The sequence below is a fragment of the Rousettus aegyptiacus genome, unplaced genomic scaffold, assembly GCF_014176215.1.
Source record: "Rousettus aegyptiacus isolate mRouAeg1 unplaced genomic scaffold, mRouAeg1.p scaffold_m13_p_4, whole genome shotgun sequence".
Taxonomy (NCBI): Eukaryota; Metazoa; Chordata; class Mammalia; order Chiroptera; family Pteropodidae; genus Rousettus; species Rousettus aegyptiacus.
The window spans coordinates 106,014,297-106,033,514 of record NW_023416307.1 but is presented as its reverse complement, the minus strand read 5'-3'; the positions used below and the strand labels follow the sequence as shown (position 1 = coordinate 106,033,514).

At 37.5% G+C, this 19,218-nt stretch overlaps 1 protein-coding gene across 6 annotated transcripts in view; it reads right to left on the bottom strand.

Moving 5' to 3' along the window:
* The window catches only part of ADAMTS9 (ADAM metallopeptidase with thrombospondin type 1 motif 9), a 151,114-nt gene that overhangs the window by 83,842 nt on the left and 48,054 nt on the right, over nt 1-19,218 (bottom strand). For all 6 annotated transcript variants that reach the window (XM_016150195.2, XM_036220048.1, XM_036220047.1 and 3 more), the window contains 7 exons: nt 14,562-14,743; nt 14,335-14,471; nt 12,767-12,884; nt 12,421-12,516; nt 4,928-5,094; nt 4,706-4,835; nt 3,620-3,746 (listed from right to left, as the gene is read on the bottom strand). In XM_016150195.2, the coding sequence (XP_016005681.2) occupies nt 3,620-3,746; nt 4,706-4,835; nt 4,928-5,094; nt 12,421-12,516; nt 12,767-12,884; nt 14,335-14,471; nt 14,562-14,743 (957 nt within the window). The remainder of the gene's footprint in view (nt 1-3,619; nt 3,747-4,705; nt 4,836-4,927; nt 5,095-12,420; nt 12,517-12,766; nt 12,885-14,334; nt 14,472-14,561; nt 14,744-19,218) is intronic.

Sequence of the window (19,218 nt, the reverse complement as noted above, 5' to 3'; positions counted from 1 at the left end):
ATTCAGTTAATTTCATGTAACAATTGTATTTATTATATTTCAGAAAAGCAAAGTGTTCGTTAATAAGTAGGGACAGAAAATATGTGTATGTTTCTGTGAATGTGTGGGGCATTGTGGCATTAAATATTTTGAGGAAGCTACTGATTTAAGCAGAGTTCTACACTGCAGAACTTCTCAGGGCCTTCAGAACATTAATCAGCATTGTGAATCTCCATACAGTGGATGAAATGGTCATCAGGTCCTCTCAAACACACTAGTCTGTTGTAGATCATCTTGTGGAGCTAGTGTTGCACAAGTGTGCTTTGGGAAACACTAGGTTAGAGTTTGACCAGGAAGTTACAATCCTCTCTTCATCCTTCTAGTTTTGCACATAGTCACTTGACAATAATTAGTATAAATCACAATTACAGCAACCGTCAGGTTGACAGAACAAAGATGGAACACTTTATTTGGGCTCAGTTTGTGTCTCTGCATGTTTTTCAGTGAACAACTTTATTTTTCCAACAATCTAGAAAAGCCACAAAGATATGAGTTTGAATAATGACAAATAAACATGATCTTCTATTTAATTTCAGACATGAGCATGCATCTGTCTAATTATTGGGCTTTATAAGCTAATCCTTAACTCTTCATTCCATTTCATTTTTTAATTCTTATTCCTAAGGCCTGTCACTTCTATCAGATATTTCTACCAAAAGACATGGCTACAATTCCTTCACCTTCTTCTCTTTAATCAGCCAGAAGTGCTACTATTATCCACGCCTGTTTCCTGAGTGGCTGTTTTCCTTTGGTTTCAGTAGAGTCTAAGTATTTCTTTTTAAATATAAAAACAGGTGATTTTCTCTGTATAGGAAATTTAGACTAGCACCTTTGACACACTCACTGTATAAAATGAAAAGATTTTAAGCCCTAGTTTTACCTAGGCATTGTGAAATGATGTTTAATAAGTCAGATGATGAATTATGGAATTAGAAAGACTGAGGTGTAAATGAAAGCTCTAACAATTTTTAGCTATTGACCCTTGGCAGGTTACCTAGACTCAGCTTCCTCATCTGTGAAACGGAGGAAAGTAGGACCCATTTCATAGGGCTACTAGGAAGATTATGAGGCAAGGCATGTGTAGCATTTAATACATATAGCTCCCACTCAAGATAAGTAGCTTTATGATGATTACTCTTGATGTTTTATTTTCCAGTCAAGTTCTAAGTATCATGCAACACCACATAAACCAATAATTCAGTCTGAGGAGAAATACAATTGAGATCTTCTGCATAATTCTACATAAAGTCTCATGGATTTGAGGATACCTTTCAATGCATTTGCTTTCTAAAATTTCCTTTAATTTTTATTTTACATCTGAAAGTTTACAGTGCGGGAGGAATTGTGGAGAACATCAAATTAGCCATAATCATTGGAAACTAAATTGTAACTTATTTTGGAATCTGAAGTAGAAAAATTTAGTTTCTTGAAGTAACGGTTCAAACATTTCCATGCTCAAACTGGTGCTCCTTGGGTAAACTTTAAGCAGGTCTCTCAAAGAGTCATTTATTTTTTATGACCATGTTCTATTACTCAGAATGTTTTGCACAAACTTGCCTTCCCTACAATTAAAAGTGCATGCTTAGTGTTACAAATGTACATTCCACAATATCTGCATTTATCATCTCGGACTCTCCCAGGCCCGTTTGATTCAACCAGTGGAGAAATGACAGCTAAGAGGCCCAAGAAAGGTAGGGAACAGGGATGGGCAGAAAACTCCTGGGAGTTTTTCTTTTCACAGAGGAAGAAAAGCTACACAAAATCGGATCAACAAGTATCACTCATTATGACTGAATTAAAAATTAAAACAATTTCCTCCTAGGGTTTAAGAGTACAGGCTCAAGAGTCAGACAGACCACATTTAAATCCTGCCCCTTCACTAATTAGTTGTGGGACCTTGAGGAATTTGTTTAGCTTTTCTCAGCCTCTGTTTTCCTTATTTGTTAATTGTAAATAATAATACTTATATCATTGTGTTGTTTAAGGAACTAATAGGCTATTAGTAGGATAATTAATGGGACAGTAATATAATAAGATATTAATAGAATAAAATTATATATATGAGATCATAAAATAAGAACTATGCTATTAATATAAAATGATGAATAGGATAATACATAACTTAAAAATAGTTCTTAGTAAATGGTTGACTATTATTACTTTCAGAGTAGTTACCACTATGAATAATATAATTACTATTAATTAATTATTAATTATTAGTGATATAATGTTGTCAGTGATAATTTGATATAAAGCTATTAGAAAATGTTACCTTTCCCAACTTATTGACGTTGTGCCTCAAGGAATATACCCATCGATTCAATGTTTTCCCCCTAAACTTTAGTGATTAATTCATTTCGCCATTAGTCATTTTTCTGAAAAGACCTTTAACTCTTATTTAACTCAATTGGCTGAAGTAATGGGTTTAAACGGACATCACCTATAACAAGAATTAATGCTGCCTACTGTGAATGTCTGCCTTTTAATGTCTTGAGTTTTTCTTTCTACAATGACTTTTGTCAGCACTTTTTGAGAAGCTAATGAGCAAGCGGGTCAGTGACACTGGGTAGGGAAGAAGTATAGAAAGGTAGAAAGAGCCAGAACTTTGAAGTCAGAGGTTTCAGATCTGGACTGGCAAAGATGTGGCCCTCATGCCATGTCTCCCCCTCCTATTCCCATGACAGACACTACTAATTGATCACGGTATTCCTATTTTTCTCTTATAATCTTGAAAATTCCTTATCATCTTCACTCCAGCATTATAGGCTGGCTACCAATATCATTTGACAGGATTTTGCATGGAGATGGGAAACCTGCAAAATGCTTAAGTATTCACTTTGCTATTTATGAATAGTGAGACCTTGACAAATTCTTATACCTTTCTACATTTATAATTTATCTTCTGTAAAAGGAAGATAAAGCACTGACTCATCTTACTGATGTGCAGACTACACAGTGCAACTCCTAGGCTACTGAATACTCAAATATGACATAGTTAACCTGGCAGGCAAATGGGAAAGCTTTAGAATTCTCCACCTAGCCACCATTTCTTGCCTCAGATTTTAGACTTTTTGAAAATACAGAACTGTATGGATATTTAGACATCTGTATATAGATTTTCTTCTAACTCCTTCTAGGACTCTATCTTACTGCATTGCAATTTTCACATGCATGAGTTCTACTGCGGTACATACACTCTGGGAAGATACAAAGCATTACAGGCACTTTCAGGAGTAAAGCTTCCCCCCTTCTGTTGACTCTCAAACCGAACTTTTGCATAAGATGTGATGCAATTATAACAATACCTACACAGTGAATTGTGAGGGTCAAATGAGAACTTTTTTGGCAAATGCCATACTCTATTAGCTATTTTTAATTCTTAGGAGAGGAGAAAAATTTACAGGGGTGTCTTGGATAACTGGTTTAGAGGGATGAGAAATTAGCTAACATTTCTTTCACAGAAATATAAGGAAGGGGGACTAAAGACCAACATTCCTTCCTTCTGCTCCTCACATTCAGAGACCTCCTACAAGACCCTCACAGCTCAGTAGTAAAGACCATGAAGAAACACTGGCCTTACCTCAAGTCACAATCCGTGCCGCAGGGTTCAGTAATAGGTCCTGGCTGGGGCAGCCGATCACATCTTTGATCAGAAACTATAAGCTGATCAGATTCCCTGGTACAAATGGGTTTTCGTTTCCTTTCCCCTATGCAGGAAGGAAAAAAAATTATTCAGACAGAGTAACCTATTCCATAAACTATTTAGACCAGGGACTGACAAACATTTCCTGTAAAGGGATAGATAATAAATATTTTTGATTTTGTGGGCCATATGACCTCTGTTGCAACTACTCAACTCTGCCATTACAGGGCAAAAGCAGCTGCTCTGTAAAAAATTGGTGTGGCTGTGTTCTAATAAAACTTTATTTATAAAAGCAGGCAGTGAATTTGGTCCACTGGCTGTTGTTTGCCTTTCCCTAATTTAGACAAAAGGAAACAAAATAAATAGCATACCTCTTAGAATGAGGAAACCTAAAAGATCTTGAATATCTTAAAAAGCTTAATTTGCTAGCCAAAAGTGACAAGACAGATTCAGAGGACAAAGATTAGAGAATGCATGTAGACAGAAAGTTTTATAAATTGCATGTATTTGGCTCTTTCTTTAAAAAAAAAAATTAAAAACATCTCAGAGTGAAATAAGTCAGTCAGAGAAAGAAGAACTGTGTGATCTCACTTACATGCAGAATCTAAAAAAGAAACCAAACTCATAGAAACAGAGCTTAGATTAGTTGTTGCCAGAGGTGGGGGTGGGGGTTGGGCAAAATGGGTTGAAAGTGGTTAAAGCTACAAAATTTTGGTCATAGGATAAATAAGTCCTGGGGATGTAATGTACAGCATGGTGAGTATAGTTAACAACACTATATCGCATATTTGAAAATTCTGGAGAGTAGATCTTAAAAGTTCTTATTACAAAAAAAAAATTGTAATTATGTGTGGTGATGGATGATAATTAAACTTATGGTGGTAATCATTTTATAATGCATTAAAGCATTACATTGTACACCTTAAACTTTTACAATATTATGTCAATTAGATCTCAATAAAACTGGGAAAACGAACAAGAAGAATACCTCAAATCTCCCAAATTCAGTCTAAAAGCTCATACCTTGGCAGGGTTTGCTACATGCTTGCCAGGGTCCATGACTGTTCCAGTAAAACTGCTGGGGTTTGTCTTCAATTGGAATATTGAAAGAATAGCGCACATCAGGGTTGTATAATTTCCCCACCGACAACACCTAGGATGTGCAAACAAAATGGAGAGGTTGTTTGCAGGTCTGGTAATTCTCAGTGAAAGAAAAGGGTTGTGGGCTCATGGCCAAGATTTTACCTGAAGCAAAAGTTCTTGTTCAATGCGATCTGTGCAATTAATTCTCTCTACTACGTTGTCGGATCCGCTGTACTCTATCACGGCATTCCCAATACGGATCTCCCTTTTGGACATTGTGACAACAAAGTCTCCATTTAGCAAGAATTCACCTTTACTGTTTGATAAAGCTATAGATGAGAAAAGAGAATATTCACTGATTTCTGCCAATGACTTACTGTTTGAAATATGAAATAACATTTTGATCAACAGAGCGTCAGACTGTAAAGAGCGTGGACTTTTCAGGCAAATAGGCATGGACTCAAATACCCTTCAAGGTGCCTGTCAAAATTAAGTGAAATATAATATAAGCATCCTAACTGCCTAGGGTTGGTTATACAAGATCCACAGTTATAGGATTATAGGTGGAAGAAAAAGTGTTTTGACTTGAAAATGTATACAAAATTGGTACCCAAATATCCCTCTCTATATTAGATTTAGTTGGGCTTATTGAATCTTTGTTATTATTCTTTGACAGATGTTGAAATCTGAAAATCTATAGCCAATATGATACTCAAATGCCACTTTTTCAGTGAGGCTCATTGTAATATCCAGCTTCCAATATGGGCCCAATGGGATTTGGGCCTTGCCTCCTGGGATTTACATCCTGTGTCACCTCCTTGCACATTGAATAATCACTAGGGCACTGCGGAAATGACAGTGTGATTTCCAAGTCCAGGTCAAAGGCATCCTTGACTTTCTAGCTGCCATGTTGTAAGGATATCTAAGCAGCCCTATTGAGGAGCCTCTTGTGAATAGCAGTGAAGAACTGAAGTCTTCTGCCAACAGCATCTGAGTGAGGCACCTGGGAAGCATATCCACAAACTTCAGTCAAATTTTCAGTTGTGATCACAGTCCTAACTGAAGTCTTGACTGCCACCTTATGAGACACCTCAAGTCAGAAACACCCAGGTATATTGCTTCCAAATTCCTGACAAACAAACTGGGAGATAGTATATATTTGTTGTTCTAAGCCACTACATTTTCAGATAATTTGTTAAAAAATAAAATACACCGACCCAGACCATTATTCTTAAGACCGCAGCCCTCTCCCACTGCCAGCACAGATCTCATTTCCCACCTTAGTTTCTCTACATAGACAGCACTTTATTTATGCTCTCTCTCCCCTAACAAGAATGTAAACCCCACGAGGGCAAGGATTTGGAGACTGTCCTATTCACTACTATATTGCAGCTTCTGAAAGAGCACTTGGTAGGTGCTCAATAAATACTTTCTTTGGAAGAATGAGTGAATCTACTACACATCTTGCAAAAAATAAAACAACCAGTGAAGCTGAAAAAGTAATGTTAGAGAACATTATTGAGTCAAGTGCCAAAATATTGGCCAACAGAACTTGACTGAGTTAGCTAAAAACTTAAGGAAAGAAAATTGGCAAGGAAGATGAGATGACAGCTGCTTTGAGAAGGAATAATATATTTATCAAAGTGTCAGGAAAGAGTATTGAGAAAGTAAATAAAGCCCCAGAAAGCTTTTATAAAAATGACTCTGTCTCAGAGTTTAGTGTTAAATTCAAATGTTAAGTGAGAGATGTGCTGCTCTGCTATCATATGTCTTGAATGGAAAATTTAGGCAAAAATATTTATCAATCGCTTTATTCACCATTCTAAAAACCTGGGTATGATTGAAATTAAAACAATTTTGTTGAACATCAGAAAAATAAATTTATTTTCACAGATTTTAATTAATTTCTCAAGGTAAAATCCCTATCAGATCATTCCCCCTAGTATTTATTAAAATACTGGTTTTAAACACCACTTTTTTTTTGTCCCTAATAACTCTATTCCTTGAATAATGAATCCTCCTGAGCATTAAGCTGGACATAAAATAGACACTCAATTAATCAGAAGTATTAAACATTTTGGCTCTGAACAAAACATTAGCAAAATACCTCCTTACCTTTTGTAAATTGTATAGGATTAGTAAATCTCAGCAGGAAGGGAACCCTTGTAATGTATTTGGATGAAGAAAGAAAATGTGGAAATTAACTCATGGATAGCAAACATGTTTTAACCCAGGCGCCAATGTCGAGAAACTATGCAGAGCTGGAGTCACTGGCAGCATCATGTCTTGGCATCATTTTAATGATATCTGTCTTGGTTGTGGGACAGGGAGTGGCCAAAATGTCTTAAGTATTTGCCAGATCATAACCTATCTTTCATTGGTGCAGGTAGTGCACTGTCTTTTACCATGTAGTGCACCATCTTTTACTATGTAGGCCATGTGTACGTAGAAGAGATTTAGAAGATGGAGGGAGAGTAAGTATTGTATCTTTATGTGAAGATTAAAGAGGATGAAGCTCTGAATATTCTTTATGACTCAGTGGCAGCAGGGTTCTTATTTTCTTGGACAGGTGAACCTCACAGAATTCATTCAAATGAACACTGTCCTGATGCAAGGACTACTCTTTTGCAGAATCAAGAATTAATCATATTGAATTCTGTCCTTAATCCAGTACTTTAATTACCAGAATTCCCACCCATGTAAGCCCCATCTTGGCCCTAGGGAAGAATAAGATGCCTTCATTTGAAATAGTGGGGAAGAATGTGGTGATATAGAAAAAAACGCTTTTAAAAAGATTAAAAAAAAAAAAACTTCTAAAATCTTGGCTGCTTCTTCTTAGCTCAAAATCCTTTCACAGCCCCTACTACCTACAGAATTTAATTCAAATTCCTTAGCACAACTTACCTGTGGCTTTACAAATCTTACACTGACCTACCTATTTGTCCAGCCTTATCATTCATCTCCACTGATAAACCTCCATTTCCAGTTACGTATACTCCTGGGTCAGGTCAGCCATACATTTTTCCACAGACAGTAAAGCGAAGTAGTTAAGGGTGTAGGGCCTGAAGTCAGACCAATAAAGTTTCCAATGCTTCCCACTTTCTGTTTGTGCGATCTTGAGTAAGCTATTTGACCTCTCTAAGCCTCAGTTTCTCCTTCTGTATAATGGATTTCTCAGAGGATTGCTAGGAACATTAAACACGATAGTACACATAGCCTTCCGTTCTTGGCAGATCATAATGCCTTTAAATGGACTCTCTCCTTATCATACCTTTACAGATGCTTAATTTATGAATGAGAAAAGCACGACTTAAATATTAGTAAAATACTTTCCAGAGTCCAAGTGACTTCTCATCACAGAAGTTTGTCTCCAAAGCCTGTTAATCACTAACGTATTCCAAGAAAGAAGTAAGAAGTAAAGAATTGCTTGTTAAATAAGCAAATAAATTCATGCATATTTTCTCTTATGTACACGTAGAAACCAAATATGTTTAGCTATGGATTTTTAAAAAAAATTGAAATTATTTGTTTTGCTAGACTGTATGAGTCCCTTTAATAAAGTGACCATCTAAAAATACACTTTTATAAGGCTAAGAAAAGTCTCAGCCCATAGTAGGTGCTCAATCAATGATGGTGAAAGAAGGATCGATTGCTTGAACCTGACATTCATGACAAGGAGAACAGAGTGCTTTCAGACACATAACTGTTTCCTTGTCAGTGTAAACCTGTGACAACTTCATCTCCCCTGTAGCTCCTGCAGCGTGAGACTCACCAGCCATGCAAGATGCGGGAGTTTCAGTGGGTCACTGACTGGAGATGAGGTTGTTTCCATGGCACCTCGGGCATCCTGAGGCTGCCTCCTAATGTGAGTCACCTACACAGGATATGCTGCCAATGAAATCACCTAGTTCTTTCAAGTGAAGTTGTCTGCTAGCTACCCAGCTGATGTTTCACCCAAAGGGAGAAAATGAGATGTCACAAGGCCAGTTCTGTAAATTAAGCGATAATCTAGTTTTGCTGTATTCAAAGAGCAATTGTTTATTCTAGGTGAATTCTGGGGCTCCTTTCCAATGTCTCCAGGCTTCCTCTCATGCTTATGCTGCCTTGACCATTTCACCCTTCACTGCATGCTCCTTATCCCAAAAGACATTAGGAAATGAGATAGGAATTATCAGGTGAAATAAAGTTCCTGCTTTATCTTGAACTAAGTTGATTCCTGTCTTCTCATTGCCACAACTAATCGAGGGCTAAGTGTACTGGAGACAAAAAAAGTATCATGGAAATGGCTCCTTTTTCTCCTAAAGAAATACAAACATGGTGACACTGGGTGCAACTTGGCTTTAACCCAATAGGAGGGAGGGGTCTATGTAAAAGGACGACCTTTGACAAGGAGCCTTTCTGCTTCGGTACCTTGTGAAACAAATAGTTTCCTGAAAACAACAGTCTACTGCCCAACCTCCCACTAATGCGATTAGGGGAGCTAATTTCCTGGGTTGGTTTCCCCCCCATTTCACCCATCAGAGCTGGGTTGCTACAAAGGCCCTCTCTCCTGGAAACTGTTCCATCACTGAAACATGCGGAAAGAGTATGGCTTGGCTGACCTTTAAAAAAAAAAATGAGAAATAAGGATGAAGATTGCTGGAACAGCTGGCACTAGACTCAAGCAAAACTCAACTGTGGGATTTTAAACCTTCTTAGAGTATTTACGGCACCTTCCGTTAAACCAGGAGTAAACATTTACACTTGCCAGATCTGATGACATCCTATTCTTCCTAACTTGTTAAGAAACCACTACAGAGTTCAAAGGCTCTGAGGTCTCGACTTTCACACTCAGCGAACTGTGACTTGCCATCTACGCTTGTGCACTTTTCATGTGTGTCCAGAGAGACGTTCCTTTGCCAACAGGTGACTTTACCACAATATTCCATTATAGCCATGACTGTCTCAGACTGCCTTCCCCAGATGACAAATCTTTAATTTTGCTTTCACTCTTCAGAAGGAGATGAAGAAACTTCCAGTGAGGAATAAAAGGTTATCAGGAGGCCCTCCTCAGTTCAGGCGCATGACCTGCTGATGAAGTTGAACTGAATCGAGGCCACTACTTGGAAGGAGATTATTTTTCCAAGAAGGAGAAAAATACAGGAGAATCCTCTTCCTTTCAAGGAGAAGAAAGGAGCAGGTCAGCACGGCTTTCAGCTCTCAGGAAATTAATTTATAAAGGAGGCTGCATGCGATGCTGCTGGATTTAATTAGGAAGTAGTAAGGCCACAGCAGTCACATGTTCAAATTTATAACCCAGTGCATGAAGAAAAATGCTTGACCCATTTTACACAATGGTGGAATGAGAATTGTGGGATTGCCAAAAACTAATTTGAAAAGAGTCCCCAAGAACTTTATTAACTGGTCTTATAAAGTTACCACTCATTTAGATATTTGGGATGTGGAAAGCTGATTCAGCCACTGAGTAAACGATTCCAAATAAGACTTTATAGTCTTTTAAAAAAGGGACGATTCTATTTCCGTAATAACCCCAACCCCCACTGAGCACACAGTAGGTACTCAGTAAAGACAGCATGAGCAATGGTTGTTCAACAATTCAGCATGTACCTAGCATCATGTATAGGCTTTATAACAGGAGCTAAAGATATAAAGGTAAGGTAGCTGACCTTAAAACACTAGTGGTCATATGGATAAATAATGAACAAGTTTCATCTCAGTTAATGGCAACTTCATCCTTTCAGTTGCTCAGGTCAAAATCTTGGAGTCACCCTCCCTTTCTCTTACACATCATACTTAATCCATCAACAAATTGTGATGCCTCTACCTTCAAAAGAGATCCAGAATTTTACCACGTTCCACACCTCCACTGCTCCCATGTAGGGCCAAACCACCGGAATCTCTCTCATGGATTATTGTAATAAATTCCTAACCAGTCTTCTTGTTTCTACCTTGTACCCTTCCCCCACCATCTATTCTCAACATAACAACTACAGTGCTCCTTTGAAAATATAAATATGATTACATGCTATTCTTCGGCTTAAAATCTCTACTAGCTCCCCATGTCTCTTAGAGCATAATCCTTTCAATGGTTATATGGTCCTTTCAGTTCTAGTCCTGAACCATGTAGGACTCTCCTCTGTGCTAACTCAGATCCAGCCACACTGGCTTCCCTCTGTTCTTAGAACAATCTAGACCTGCTCCTCCTTCAAGGATTTTGCACTGGCTATTCCCTCTACCTAAAATGCTTTCCCTCCAGGTATCTTGTTATCTCTTGCTACATTTCAAACATTTCGACTCTACTGTTCCCACCCAGTCCCTCAAAATCTCAATTTCCCTTATGCAGCTGTATTGTCTAATAGCACTTATCATCATCTAACAGTGTATAGACTGCCAGTTTATAAAGTATTGTCTATTGACTCACACTAAAAAGTAAGTACTCAGAAAACAAATTTTTATTTTTTTGTTCTATCTTATTCATTGTGCCCAGAACAGTGCCTGGCACATAGTAAATAAACGGTTGATTGATAAATGATGATACGCTACATAAAATGCTATAATCAAGTCATGTATAAATATTATACTTGATTAGCATGCTTGACTAAAGGATCATTATCTACTTTATGAAAGATTTCATGCAGACATTCCAAGATACACAGATTCTAATTTGATTCAATGAATCCTCATTTACCAGCTCAATATGTCCAAATGTTTGGAGTAAGTCTCTATAGAGGTTGTATTAAGATGGATAAATAGAGTTCTTGTCTGGATAATATGAGAGAAAGTATATTATTACATTTATTTCTCTTGGAAACTGACTGCCTAGTAAGACTGCCCTGATTTCCTCTAGATCTCAGTGCAAGTTGTGCTGCTTTTCATGGCTAGAAGGAGTCTGCTGATACAAGGTAACCAGCTGAATCTCTTTCAGTCATGACCCCTTCCCCATGTCCTTCTTTTAATTAAAAATTGTTGGGCAAATTTCATAATCACTTATTGCAGTTTACAAAATAATAAATTAAAGTAGGACTGGGCTAAACAAACTGTTGAAAATGAACATGGGGTTGGTGGTGTGTTGTGGTTTAAATGTAAGGAAGAAACATGAATTAATCATATGCCTGAGCATGTTGAGAGAAGGATGAAGAATTATAGAGTAACAAGGTGGGCCATTCTAGTAATGACATGAGAAAAATATTGCTACTATTGAACCTTTTTGAATGACCAGGCATAATGAAATATTGACTAAGTCTACCAGTTGTCGGCTATTGATTAGAGTCAATAACATAAAAATTAAGTCAAGTAATACCTCTAATAAAACATTTGCAAGTCCGATTTTTTAAAAACAGATTCAAAGAGCAATGATTTTATGCTAAACTTACAAGGCGAACACTTCCAAAATTTGATTTAGGGGTTTTCTATTTTCTAAGACCCAGAGTAAAGCCCTCAATACTGACTTGTATAACTACATGACTTACATCAGAACACTGAGGGTGTAGATACGAGGGAGAAATAAAATGATGAATTTCGAGATCAACTTCTTTTATGAAAATACACGACATCTGAAAGAGCCCCATGTGCAATAGGAGGAGGATGTAGTTGGTATCTGCCAACTGCTCCAAAGAACCAGAACTCCTGCAAATGGCAGGGGGCACCCATCTCACCTAAGTAGTTGTCATCCTCTGATTTCCCTGAGAAACTGTGCTGTCGCACATCAATACTGGTAGCACCAGCTGGAATTCGGACCACAGTATTGTAACCTGAAAAAAATTTAGCAGAAATTCAGCATTCTGTAGCATGGTTCACATTCTCTAAGCAGGGAATAAAATATGTGCAACAAAGAAATATAATATGACTATCACTGTTAGGTGCCTTTTGGCCAGATGGGTAATGTACTTCAAGGAGACTGATTTTACGCTTGACATGATTACTTTTTACATGTTACATACAGTGAACAATTTTTAACTTTGACCGTTTTCCTTCCCATGCTTCTAAAGGACAGATTCTTACCATAATGTACTGTATTAAATGTTCCTGCCACTGTTTTGCACGAAGAATTATCACCACCGCAAACCCCACATTTATCTCTTCGGGCTTTTGAGTTTAAAACATGATCACATCCAGCTTGCTTTTAAAAAGAAAACATTTGAAATAAATGATAAGTATTATAGAGATTATAAAATGGAAAGTAATGTGTTTTTTTGCATGATGTGCATTCAAAATTACAAGAAAGTTAAGTCCCTAAACTTGCAAGGGTTGAGAACTCAAACTTGCTATAGAAAATCTGGTCCGTTGGACTAGCATCCATAGGCATCTTTGATGCTGTCAGAAATGCAGATTCTCAATCTCCCTCCCCAGATCTACTGAAACGGAGTAGGTTATCTGGCATATTAACCAGCTCCTTAGGTGCTGCATCTACAAAAATTAAAGTTTGAGAAGCACTGGTCCATAAATAAGTGGAGTAAATGAAAAAAACCACTCAGGACTGAGGGAAAAAAAGAGTAGTGAGGACTGAATCCAATTAACAGCCTCACATCCCATCTTAAATGAGCAGCCATTGTCCACTTCAGGCTACTGCCACCTGGGTAGTAGCAGGAGTCCAGTACTAACATTTCCCAATTTTTCAAGAGATGTTGGAAAATTTGATTTTATGTGAAATCCTCTATGCTTAAATAATGACTATGAATGGAGGGCAAAGCATGGCTACAGAATACTAGTCTGAATCTTAAGACTTCAAAAAGTCTCCTGAATTTCTTTACATCTTAATGAAATGCAGCAGTGTAGACTGAGGTCTCAAAAAGACACCAGCAACAACCAGAAGCCCAGGAGGACACAGTTCACATTCTTGTCAATTTGTTGAGCTAGTCTTTGAGGAGAAATTTAATGCATTGCATTAAAATGAACTGACAAGACAATCTGCACTGTTAGCTGTGAGTCAGGAAGTGAGTGAAGCTTGTAGGGGCTCTTTCAACCAAATCCTGATTAAGAACTCCGATTTGCCTCAAACATGCAAGGAACAAATATATCATCTCATAGCCTTGCTGTTGCGCTAGGAATGATTTCTGACTGGTGAGAACAGTGAAATGGTATAAAGCCCTTGAGAAATCCCTTCTCTGATACTTTACCATCAGCCAATTGATTTCCCTTTCAAAGCAAATAACAGGCATGTCTCAGGTAGAAGCTATCCTGCTTAAAATCAGTAAGACACTTCTGAGTGAGGCCAGCTCTTCTTGATGACATCTTTCTGGAGCAGAGCTATTCGATATAGAAGTTGCTATCAGGGGGTATTTGTGTTTAACCTTAAGCACTGAGGTTACAGTAAACGAATGCATGTGAAAATTATTATATTTTCATGGGGAGGTTTTGTGCAGGCCTCCAGAGAGTCTGCGAATATAAAGAAAAATCCAAGGCAGTGGTTCACAAACTTTGGCGTGCATCAGAATCAGGTGATGCTGATGCTGCTCTGGGGACCCCACTTTGAGAACTTCCCTGGAGATATTAGCAGCTGTTCCTCAGCCAAGAAAGCCATGACAGCTTATCAAGACAACAAAGTGATGAAAACACCATTTGGGACTTACCCGGCAAAGACCTTGGACACAGATGTCGCTGGTATCCTGGCCACAAGGAGTCCCATCTATCACTCTGTCTCGGAGTTGATAGTAGGCTGTGCTCCCTACAACCCTGCAGAACAACTTGCACCGATCCTTCATCAAAACTAGGGAGGAAAAACACAATGCAGTGTGCCTTTGTGCCTGGACCCCACACCAGCCTGTCAACCATGGGCACTACCCCCAAATAAACTTACTTCCACTGTACTTAGGGACCCATCGCACATTTGGAAGGAGACCGTTGATGTTAAAATGCTTCCCATCAAAGTGAGCACACTGTTCCTCTCGGAAGTCTCGCTTCTGCTTGAAACATGGCTCTGTGTTGCAGGACTTAAATTTCATTCTACGTCCCACACAGTACTTTCCACCATTTTTTGGTCTGAAAAAAGGTAAAGGACACATACACTGTATTATAAAGTATTTCTCCCCACATCGCTCTTTATCTGTGGCTTCCTGTCTTCAAGGGAAGCAAATTTGAAGTGCCTGGTGACCGAGAAAAGGACAAGGGCTCTGAAATTTGGGTTTGCACTCTGCTTTGAACACCATTAAGCGTATAACCTTGAGCAAGTAAGTCACTTAACCTCCTGGAGTCTCATTCCTTCCCATCTCTAAAATGCCAAGGTGCCACTTCGGTAAGGCTGCTTTGAGGATAAAATGTTAGAGCACGTAACTCGAAGTATGAAACACAAAGCTGGAATCTATTAGGACATTTTCTTCCTCCTTCTCCTAAACATTCACAGTCCTCCAATTTTAAAACTGTAGAAGGTGAAAGGGACAGATGAATAGTGAGAATGCTCCTTGCCTACCTTCCCCACCATGATATTTTCATGGGAAGCCATCCTAAACCTTTGCTATTCCACTTTGATTTGTTCTCTCCCTCCTCGCTTCCCTCCAATACCATAGCTTTCATTTGTTTTGCTTTATAAACAAGATGGAATAAAGGGAATATTCCTTTATTTTGACTAAGTTAATAAGAGAAGCAGGAGAGAGCGTATTGGTTTCATTAACTTTTGTGTGACAACAGTATGCCTTGCAAAGCATCACAGTGCAAATTTAATCTCTGCATGCAACTCGTACATGTATTTTCCAGATGTGTCCCAGAGAGTAAATTATACAACACATCTCCCAGCAGTCAATAGTTTGCCAAATTCATCATGGAAACTGGAAGATCACAGAATCATAGGAAGTCTGGCTCACCCACTCAGGGCTAGAGCAGCTCAGATTTCACGGCTACCCTAGGACACCTCTCAAACCTTTCCATCTTTCTTCTCCAGAATGAATCTTTCAGGGTAATCTGGACCATAATAAGTGATTTTTGTTTTGTTTTGTTAAACCAGGCCTTGAGGGAACGGGGAATTATCCAAGCCCATACAATACAGGAGAGGCAGCCCAGCAGAGCTGGGTAAGAGTTAGACCTGTGTTCCAAGTCTTGGCCCTATTCTCACTGTGTGACCTTTGAGAAAGTTCTTAGTCTCCCTGGATTTCAGTTTTATCCTCTAAAATAAGTGCACACAGTAGATGACTGAAATGTTAACTACTATGATATTATATGTGAGCACTCCCAATCTAATCTGCTGACTCTTATAATCAATCAAATACAGTTAGTTTTGGGGCTGCAAATGGTTAACAGTTGTAGGTGGCTTCCCTTCAAATGGTAATACTTTCCACCTTGGCTTGCTTTGACCATTATCAAATGGCAAATAGCATTTAGCGATTTATTTTTATAAATTACATTTTTTATAAACAACTCATAGAAAACACTCTATATGAGAGGTCATATGACTGAGGGTTAAAGAGATGGACCCTGGAAAGAGAAGGTTTGAATCCCAGCCCTGCCCCTTAATAACAATGCCATCTTAGGCAAGTCACTTCATCTCTCTAAACCTGTTTCCCTATCTGTAAAAGGGAAATGATGCTGATGTCTACTTCATAAGGCTGAGTGTTAACTGGGTTGATACATCAAAGCACTTGAACAAAGCCTGCCACACAGTAAACATTTAGCTATTATGAGGGTCTGCAAACTATAGTCTGTGGAACAAAATTTGGCCTACTGCCTGCTTTTACATGGCTGGTGAGAAATGAACGTTTTTCACATTTTAAAATAATTAGGAAAAACAATTTTAATTTAAGATACATAAGAATTATATGAAATTCAAATTTCATAAATAAAGTTTTAATAGAACATAGCCACATATTTACATATCGGCTATGTATGGTTCTTACTATATCAGCAAGGTTGAATAGTTGGGACAGAGATCCTATGATCCTTGAAGTCTAAAACATTTATGAAATATTTTACAGGAAAAATATTCCTTTATGGAAAAGTTCGCTGATTCCTGAGCTATTCTTGTGACTGTACATAGCCATGCTGTGAGGTAGATAGTGAGGTAGAAAGTTTGTTTCTGAACCTTTGTTTGAACTGTGCTCAGAAATGTTAAGTAACCTGGCAAGGTGACATGCCAATTAAGAGATGCGCTGGCTGACACTAACCCAGGTCTCTGTGACCCTAAGCTCATGATCTGGCCTCTCTCTCATGTCGCCTCTCTTGAAATAGGCCTCTTTCATATCAAAACTCATTCTATGACCTTATTTGCTTTTTCTATAAAGGCAGATTATATTTGGTTAATAAACATTAATTTGCCGTTTTGAAATATATGGCTTATCTTAAATCCTACACAAAGTGATCTCTGTCTGATTTGCATGTACTGTGTAATGAGGAAGGCTTTAGTCAACTTAACTTACCTTTCAGCATGGAAAAAATTCATTTTATAATTTAGTAATTTAGCTGGGGTAGGCTTAATTTTTTCCATGTAGGAAAATACTGAAAATTATAGGAAATGCAACTTTAAAAATTATTAACCACATTTTCCAACTATTAAGATCCTTTAAAAATACTGCATGTGAAATAAGAATGGAAAGGACTTAAGGAAATTACTAGATTAATCACTGTGAAAGTAACTATATTCAGCACAGCTAACCTGAATTTTTCTTTCAAGCACATATTACACAACCATACCTATCCACACATACAAAAAAAATCCACGATGCTGCATGGCCAATGGTGAAGGCATTTTTGCAAAGATCATCACAGGTGCATTCTACCCTCAAGGAAAGCGAAGCTTTAGACTGCAAATAGGTTTAAACAAGAATCTCAGCTTCTATGTTTATATACAATGAGGTAGAGCAGGCAGTTTAGGGTTAACACAAGGAAGAAATTTCTAATATGATACAATGGGTAGCCCCAGAAGGTAGTATATTTTCTAAGCTTGGTGGAGGCCTAATGGCCAACTGCAGAGGACTCTGAAAGGCTATTCAAGGATTAGATGGGATGGGCCAGGGAGATGTACTATCAACCATTAATGACCCTGACACATGGGGCAGTCTATGGGACTGGATATCAATTCATCAGTTAATGGCTCTCCCCCAGTAGCCAATTCTTGACATTTCAAAATAAGTTCATCCAACCTAGTGCCACAAACAAACAAACAAAACAGAAAAACACCTTTGCTGCAATTCTTTACAGCCAAATGAGAGATTAGCTTTCTTAGATGAAAAAGACATATGTCTACTTTCTTTTATGTAACATTTTATATGCAGTTGCTATAGTGAAAGCCTAAACACAAAATGTCCAGTTCACAGTCCTGTCTTTTTCTCAAACTTAGGAGTCTATTATTATTTTTTAAAATTTAACCTACCTCCTAATTTCAAAGATAAATAGAAGCACTAGAAGAGAGAAATATTTTGCCTTTCGTAAAGAACTGGCTTGATCTTTTTTTTTATTTTGATAGACTGTAACAAATTCTATAAACCATTTTGTTCCAGCCACCAGCATGCTGAGGGTCCAATTTAGAGTGCAAAATAATAAATACAGGGCCCACTGGCCTGGTAATGTACCTTCTAGTTCCAACACTGGTCCTGTTGTGGTACTCTAAATTATCGTTTGATGGTTCTGATTTAAAACTTTATGATATATTTCTTAGAGATCAGTTTACCATATAATTAATTGTCCCATCCAGGAAACTGAAAATGAAAACGGGAGCTATTAAACTTCTTCAGGATGAGAGATATAAACTGGGACCTCCAACTCAAGTCTTTAATGATTGATTCCTAACTTCTGACTGAGAGGATCTTCACTTCACTTTGAAGCTCAAGATCCTTTCCCGCTGAGATCTTTACAGGGGGTGATTTTCTTTGTCTGGCTCATTGCAATTACAGAGTGATTTATGTCTTTCCATTTTCCACATAACTTCTAGAACTGTTCTAAGACTTAAAATGACAACAACAACAACAACAACAAAAAGACAACAAAACCACCGAACTTCTTTTGAATAAAATATTCTTGAGCCAAAATTTCAAAAGCGTCATTTGAAATATTCATATCCTCGTGATAATATAACTTGCTATAATAATAATATTTAGGCTCAATGTAACCACTCAATAGTTTTTAATTTTTAAAAAGTTCATATTTGCTGTTAGCTTAAAATGTTTTATTTTAAAGCTTCAACAATACAAATAGCTACTAGAATATATAATTGATTTTAAAAAGCAAGGTGCAAAACTATATATACCGTAATCCCTATTTTGTTTGATACTTATTTTATGTAATAGATATAACATCTATAATCTTTTTAAAAAGTTTGAAAGAATATATATCAAATTGTTTTTCAGTAGTTATTTTTTTGTGGGGAGTAACTGCGGGTTAGAAATAACAATGACAAGAATTTTTTACATCATATACTTTTGTGTCTGAATTTTGAAAAACATATACAATATACTATTATTTAAAAAATAAATACTAAATATAGGCTCTAAGGAAAATTAATATTTATTAACTTATATACATAGCTACAGTGT